The sequence below is a fragment of the Mus pahari genome, chromosome 11 (assembly GCF_900095145.1).
Source record: "Mus pahari chromosome 11, PAHARI_EIJ_v1.1, whole genome shotgun sequence".
In the NCBI taxonomy this organism is placed as follows: Eukaryota; Metazoa; Chordata; class Mammalia; order Rodentia; family Muridae; genus Mus; species Mus pahari.
Window position 1 is genome coordinate 34,709,130 of NC_034600.1, and position 7,887 is coordinate 34,717,016.

The 7,887-nt window shown below is 44.9% G+C and overlaps 1 protein-coding gene across 2 annotated transcripts in view; it reads right to left on the reverse strand.

Annotated features, from left to right (window-relative positions):
• Positions 1 to 7,887, reverse strand: part of Nln (neurolysin) — an 87,638-nt gene that overhangs the window by 25,668 nt on the left and 54,083 nt on the right. For both annotated transcript variants that reach the window (XM_029544064.1, XM_021208260.1), the window contains 2 exons: positions 5,056 to 5,191; positions 1,668 to 2,034 (listed from right to left, as the gene is read on the reverse strand). In XM_029544064.1, coding sequence (XP_029399924.1) covers positions 1,668 to 2,034; positions 5,056 to 5,191 — 503 coding nt within the window. The remainder of the gene's footprint in view (positions 1 to 1,667; positions 2,035 to 5,055; positions 5,192 to 7,887) is intronic.

Sequence of the window (7,887 nt, forward strand, 5' to 3'; positions counted from 1 at the left end):
TGTGTGTGTGTGTGTGTGTGTGTGTGTGTGTCTGTGTACATTCATGTGGATAGCTCCTCTGTGGAGGCTAGAGTATAACTCTCAGGATTTAGTCCTCTCCTGCCACCTTGTGGGATTACAGGATTTTACCCACTAATCCATTTGCTGGCTCAAAGGATTATCCTCTTAAGTACTCACATAAACTGTACCTGACACTAGTGTATATGTGTATATATGTACGTGGGTATGTGCATAGTGTGTGTGTGTGTGTGTGTATGTGTGTGTGTGTGTGTGTAGGTTAGAGTCAGTAATCTTTCACTACGGCTTCTGGGAATCAAACTCAGTTGTCAGTCTTGGTGGTAAGCACCTTTACCCACTGAGCCATCACTGGCCCTCCTGGCACTTTTCCAAAAAGCTTTGGGATAGCCTACATGCCGAAGGACACCTGTGCCACTAAACAGATCACAACTCAGCCTCCTTCTGAGCATCCAGAGCCAGGGGATTACTCGCCGATCCTTTGCTGAAGGAGGGAGCAGTATAATTCTTTTTGGTTTATTTATAATGGGTTATTAATTACAAAAGGATGGGTTTGTTTTAGAAAGTAGCCTAAGGAGAAAAGGATCCAAATCTTGTGTCTGATGGAACATTTGGGGTTGATAGTTATATACTTTAAACAATAATATTTGAAATTTTGTCCCTGACTAAATGTGCACATACAGTCCTTAGCACATAAATATTCCCACAAAGGGCTCAGAAGAATGAACATCTCAGGGAGGTTACGTCAGCTGAGCATCTGGACACATTAGAAACATTTGGCTATTTCTACTATATTGTGATGGCCCCCAGAAAGACAAACGAGAAAATATTCAGAGTGTAAAGGACTGAATGGCAGACAGATTGTCTAGTTAATAAATATTCTGGGGGCAATATTAAATGAAGTAAATGCAGTAGATGGTGATGGTGATGTTAGCTAGTGTTTACTCCAGACCTATTATATGGGCTGGGAGGTTGTTTAGATGCCTGTCTAGCCTGGCTCATGTACACACACATCTACCACATACTTACAAATTCACTCTTTTGTTTTTTGTTTTTAAAAGAATTCAGTTATGTGCTGTGTAGTTTTCTAAATGATATGAAAGTAATCAGCCTATGTAATCTTTACAATAATGCACAATATCAGTGATATAAGCATTCCCGTCTTTTAGGACCTGTAAGGAGACAGCACAGCAAAACTGTGAAAGTTGTCTAGAGCATGCTGAAGGCAGACATTCTGGCTTCAGATCCTACTTTTTTTGCTTTTGGTTTTTCTGTGTAGCCTTGGCTGTCCTAGAACTTGCTCTGTAGACCAAGCTGGCCTTGAACTCAGAGATTCACCTGCCTCTGCCTACTGAGTGCTGAGATTAAAGGTATGTGCCATCAACAGCTTGGCGAGAGCCTACATTTTGTTTTTGTTTTTTGTTTTTGTTCGTTTCGAGACAGGGTTTCTCTGTGTAGCCCTGGCTGTCCTGGAACTCACTCTGTAGACCAGGCTAGCCTCGAACTCAGAAATTCGCCTGCCTCTGCCTCCCAAGTGCTGGGATTAAAGGCGTGCACCACCACGCCGGGCTGAGAGCCTACATTTTAATCCCTGTGCATGTGGGCAATATTCAAGGGCAGAGTCAGGTTGCTTCTACCAGCCAACCAGGTACCTTGGATAGAGGTCCAGGTAGAACTGCCCCAGCACTTCTCCAGTAGCTTTATCTTTCACGGTGTAAAGTGAAACACTTTTATTCCAAACATGGGCATCAGCCACTTGTTCAAATGAAAGTCCCAACAGCTCCTGGTAGATGCTTAGCAAGCCTTCAGTGACCACCTCAATGGGAAAGTACTCCTTGAGGGACTCCTGATCCACAGAGTACTTGAGCTCCTCTGTCTGGGTCATGTAGTAATGGAGGTCCCACGCATTGATCTTCCCGTCGTATGCAAAACCTCGCTCTTCACATTCCTTCTTCTTCAAGCTCAAAATAAACTCCCGTTCAGCCTCACCCAAGGGTTTTAATTTCTGGCTTAAATCATCTGTGAGGGAAATGGCTGAGTTAGTGATGCATCCGTTGGAGCAAGTGCATTTGTAAGTACTGCCAGTTTTGTGCTTGATCAGTCAGAGGAGACAGGACAAGGAGGAACAAGGGCTGAAGGGGGCAGAGCTTTCTCTCTACAGTGATTTATTTGATAACGCTTTCCCCCTTGTCTTTCTTTTTTGTTTTTTAATTTTTTTAAAAAATTATTTTATATGAGTACACTGTAGCTGTTTTCAGACACACCAGAAGAGGGCACCAAATCCCATTACAGATGGTTGTGAGCCACCATGTGGTTGCTGAGAATTGAACTCAGGATCTCTGGGAAAGCAGCCAGTGCTCTTATCCGCTGAGCCATCTCTCCAGCCATCCCACCACCACCACCACCCTGCCCCCACTGCCCTCCTTGCCTTTCACACCACCAAAGCCACGATTTCCTTCCAATAGCAACAATGGGGAAGCTTACCTCAAGAGCTCTGACCCACAAATATTATAATTCAGAAGAAAGCAATGGTAAGATTAAGCATGTGCATATACGTGTACATGTGTGATTGTGTGCATGTGTTTCTCAGCAAGGCTACGTTGCTAAAACTTCTGTGACCTGCAGGCATTTAGAAACTGCTCTGTATGTTTGTGCATGGGGTTGGCCTTCCTTCCACAGCTCCATTCTGAAGGAGAAGGATTTGGAGACAGCAATTCTAGATTTTAGCTTTAGATTGAGGAGAAACCAATAGTCAAATTTTATACACTGTAGTCAAATTCTGATTATTGCTTTTAAAAAGGCTGATTACATGAGTAAGCTCTTTTGCATTACTTTTCAAAATCTGTTAACTGTGTGAAGACACTATGTGAAGATAGGCAGCACAAGGCCGGCCAGAAGGGGAGCTACCTTCCAGGGTTAAGTTCATGGGGTAGTGGCTAGGGAGACATCTCAGCATAGCCAGTCACCAGGACAGAAAGCCTTCTCAGCAAGGACTTCTTCTGCCAAGTCCTGAGCTCACCTGCCCTCCTGGCCAACATGCAGGATCTTGCATCAGCCACCTGGGCACATCTCTGCTCTTTCCACCACGTGGAGACTCCAAGGAAAGAGCTCTGTCTCACTGTTTCTGTGCTTCTATCACTTAGGACATCACCCTCTACTCCTAACACAAGGTAGTTACCCCGAATGCCTCAGAAATGCGCACATGAATTAAGGATGTCATCACAGAACACCTGTTTTTGAGTTATATATGATTCCACCACATAGATAAGTAAACCATGACTACTGAGAACAAACAGTGGAGTACATTTTGGACTAAAAGCTGACTTCTTAACCTACTTTTTTTTTTTTATGTTAAAAGATATTTATTAGAGTGGCTTACAGTCCAGGGTAACCCAACAATGGCTGTCTCACAACAGGAAGTCTGAGAGGCCACTAGCTACTTAGTCCANGGGTCTGANNGACTCAGCAGTCCAAGACTGGTGCTGGAGACCTGGAGGATTATTGGAGAGCTACTGGTCTTCAGTTTATATTGGAATCTTGAAGAANTGGTGATACATGCCTTGAATCGCAGCACTTGAGGCAAGCAGAGGCAGATCTCTGNGTTCGAGGCCAGCCTGGTTTATAGAACAGCCAGGATGGACAGAGAAACCATGATTTGAAAAGAAGAAAGAAAGGAGAGAAAGAGAGAGAGAGGGAGAGAGAGAGAGAGAGAGAGGGAGGGGAGAGAGAGGGGGGANGGNGAGGGAGGGAAAACGCCTCACCGGAGTGCCCAGCAGCCTTAACCTACTTTTAATCATTTTATTTTCATTCTTTGGCTTACATTGTGGCTCTCTGGTACTTGCTACATGATCCAAGTTGACTTCAAATTCATGGCATCCTCCAGTCTGAGCCTCCTGACTGCCTGGATTCCACTAATAAAAGACTAGTAACGCTAAATACTTTGACAAGTTGTTAAAGGAGAATAAAGTAATTTGAATACCCATTTTAGAGTTTGTGCTAGCATATGCCTTCAACCCCAGTTCTTGGTAAGCAGAGGCGCATGCCTGTGTGTACTCTGTGAGCGTATGTGCTCATGTGTATGGGTTGGTGTACTTGCACATGTGTGCTAACATCTGGTATCTTCCTCAATCACTCTGATTGAAGCAGGGTCTCTTAACTGAGCCTCTGTTTGTTAACTGTCTAGCCTAGCTAGGCTGGTTACACTAAGGATGCCCTGCCTCTGGCTCTGAGCTTGGAGACTACAGGTGACCCACGCCAGCTTGGCCTTTACATAGGCTGCCGGGATTTGGTTCTAGTCCTCATTGTTTTTGTAGCAGGCACTTTATTCACTGTTATTTTTCTGGACCAGAAACTTTAGTTGTTATTGTTTTCTTCTTGAGACAGGGTCTCACTATGTAGCCATGGCTGGCCTGGCACTCACAACGTAGACCAGGTTGGTCCTGAACTCTAAGAGATCTTTCTGCATGCTGGGATTAAAAGGATGTATCAACTAGGCCCAGAAAACCCTGTTTTTGTTGTTGTTGTTTTTTGTTTAAAAAAACTTTATGAAAAAAGACTTAAAATGAATATGATGACAGTGACTAGGAAACACTTTCAATGTACTCTCTATTGCATTTATATATTTAACAGAGGACTTTGGAGGGTAAAGTGCAGGTTTTTTTTAAATGTATGCTCTGTTTTCATTTTATGTCATATCTTTGTTTATTTCATAGTAATCTATCAGTAGCCAGAGTATATAGTATCAGATACACAGTGGAAGTAAATTAAGGTAATGAGCTAACAGTCTGCCAGTCCACACTGATCATATGTAAAAAATAGACTCAATGCCCAACAACGTGAGATAGAGAACACCAGCAGCCCCAAGAACTGAGTTCATCTAAGGTGAATAGCTGATTGATACCCTTCTCCTGAAACCAGGATGTGCTCGAGAAGGCAGCGTAGGTGCCTAGCTGAGGCAGATGTTAAGGAGATATTATGCAGTAAAGTGATGTGGGGCAAAGGAAACAGAAGCATAGAACTGACCCTAAATCAAGGACTGACCTAGAAAGGTTGCCACGTGGCTCGTACTCTTTGCAGTGTTCAGCTCGAGGACAAAGTCAGCATGGGTGTTATAGCCGAGCAGTTTGGCCACTTGTGCTCGCAGCGGGAGGAGCTGCTGCAGAATTACCGTGTTTTCCTAGTAACAAGGACAACAAAAACAGATGGAAGTGAACAACTGGACACAGAGCACTAACAACAGCCACAGCATCAGCGAGGCTCTGACACTGTCAAACGGGTTTCGACCATCTTAACTACTGCTTCCAATTCAGCCTTAAGCAAAGTTGGAAATGTGGTATGTTATTCCTGAAATAATCTATAACACTTTATGCTTCTGAGATAGCTGTAAGTTCTTCATAAACTATGAGGTGCTGTAAACTCAGAGCAAAACATGGCTTACTCAGAACTACCATGATTTCTAACGTATTTTCACTTACATTAAGTACCAAATACTTATCGTTACAACCTTCCGATGTGTTTGCGGCAAATTATACACCATATACAATTTACCATTTTAACTTCACATGAATTTGTTTGGCTATTCTATCTCCACACACGCTAAACAATGTGTTGATAGGGATGTAGAGACTGGTACTCTTGTGTACTGCCGACGAGACTGTAAAATGGCTCAGCTGCTCTACAAAATGGTACAGTGATTCCTCAGAAGTTACACACAGATGGGCTGGGAATGAAGCTGAGTGAGTTGGGTGTTCACCGAAAGGTCAGGAAGCGGGGAGTCTGATCACTAGCTCCACACAAACCACACATGGTAGCACATCTTGTCTCAGCACTCGGGAGGTGGAGGCAGGAGGTTCAGGATGTTCACTGGCTACGGAATGAGTTTAAGGCAAGCCAGGGCTATATGAGAGCCAGTCTCAACAGAACAAAACAAACAAAAAAGCCCCAAACTCCCAAACCAAAACTCCCTCCACAACAACAACAAAAACAACAACAAACAAAACAAAACAAAACAAAAAACCCTACAGAATTACCATATAATCCCAATTCTTCTGTAGAGAAAATAGTCAAAAGAACTGAGGCAGTCACAAAATAGGCATCTATGTGTTCAAAGCATCATTAATCAATAGTAAATTCATGGAAACAACTCAAGTGCCCAGAGAAGAAGACTAGATCAAAAAAATGTGGTACTCCCAGACGCCAGGAAAGCAAGAGGCTCCTGGGACCCAACGGGGATGACATTAGCTAAAATACCCAACAAAGGGGAGAAAGAACCTGTATAGACCATATCCAAAGTTTAGGCACAGGCCCCAGTTTAGGGATGGGGCCACCCACCCTTCTCAAAAATTTTAACCCAGAATTGCTCCAGTCTTAAAAAAATACAGGGACACATGCAGTCACCAAACCCAGTCACTACTGCTGAGGCTAAGAAGAGCTTGCTGTCAGGAGCCTGTTATAATGTCTTCTGAGAGGCTCTGCCGGAGCCTGACCAATACAGATGTGGATGCACGCAGCCAAATATCAGACTGAGCATGGGGACCCCAATGGAGGAGTTAGGGGAAGGACTGAAGGAGCTGAAGGGGTTTGTAACCACATAGGAAGAACAACAATATCAACCAACCAGACCCTTCTGCCCCCAGAGCTCCCAGGGTCTACACCAACCAAAGAATACACATGGAGGGACCCATGGCTCCAGCTGCATATGTAGCAGAGGATGGCCTTATCTGGCTTCAGTGAGAGGGAAGGCCCTTTGTCCTGTGAAGGTGTGATGCCCCTGCGTAGGGGAATGCTAGGTCGGTGAAGCAGGGGTGGGTGGGTGGGGGGCACCCTCATAGAAGGAGGGAGGGAGGGAGGGTGGAATAGGGGTTTGTGGAGGAGAAAATGGGAAGGTGTATAACATTTGAAATGTACATAAATAAAACCAATATAAATTTTTTAAAAAAAGAAAATGAGGTATATATCCTTAAATAAGTGGACATTCTAACATATCTCAACATGGTAAACCTTTATGACATTATGCTGAGACATGACTCACAGGGCACATGTGAATCTCCTGCAGCCACTAAATTTACAGACATGGAAAGTGAAACAGGGAATGGGGAATTAGTTTGTAATGAATGCAGATTCAGTTAGACAGCATAAAAAGTTCTAAGAACGGGTGTTGGTTCCAGAAGGATGCACATTAATTAATGTACTTAATTCCACTTGCTACGAAGTTGCTTTCAGTCCCGCCAGAGGAGAGGTGTCTCAGGAGGGTTCTCACTGCCTGTGTTGGTAAGAGAGCCATCTTTGCCATCTTTGCTCCAGTGCACTGCTGGGGAGAGGGTGGCCTTCAGAAGCGACACAGCTTCTGGGAAAGATCCCATTTCTGGCTCCAGTCATCTGGCACCTTTCCCGCCAGAGGAGAGGTGTCCGTCTGGAAGGGGTCTCAAGGCCTGAGGCGGCAGGAGAGCCATCTTTGCTCTGGTGCTTTGACAGGGAAAGGGCGGCCTGCAGAAGCAACGCAGGGGCTGGGACAGACTCTGTTTCTGGCTCCAGACATCCGGCACCTTCACGGCCAGAAGAGAGGTGTCCACCCGGGAGGGTTCTCACTGCCTGAGCTGGTAAGAGAGCCATCTTTGCCATCTTTGCTCCGGTGAGTTGCTGGGAGAGGGCGGCCTGCAGAAGCAACACAGCTTCGGGAAAAGAACCCGTTTCTGTCTCTAGACATATGAGAACCTTCCCCGCCAGAGGAGAAGTGTCTGCCCAGGAGGGCTCTCACTGCCTGAGCTGGTTGGGGAGCCATGTTTGCTCTGGTTCGCCTAGACTCTAGTCTGCACTGGTGAGAGTGTGGACCGCAGAAGCTACACAGTTTTGGGACAGACAGAAGCAACCTAG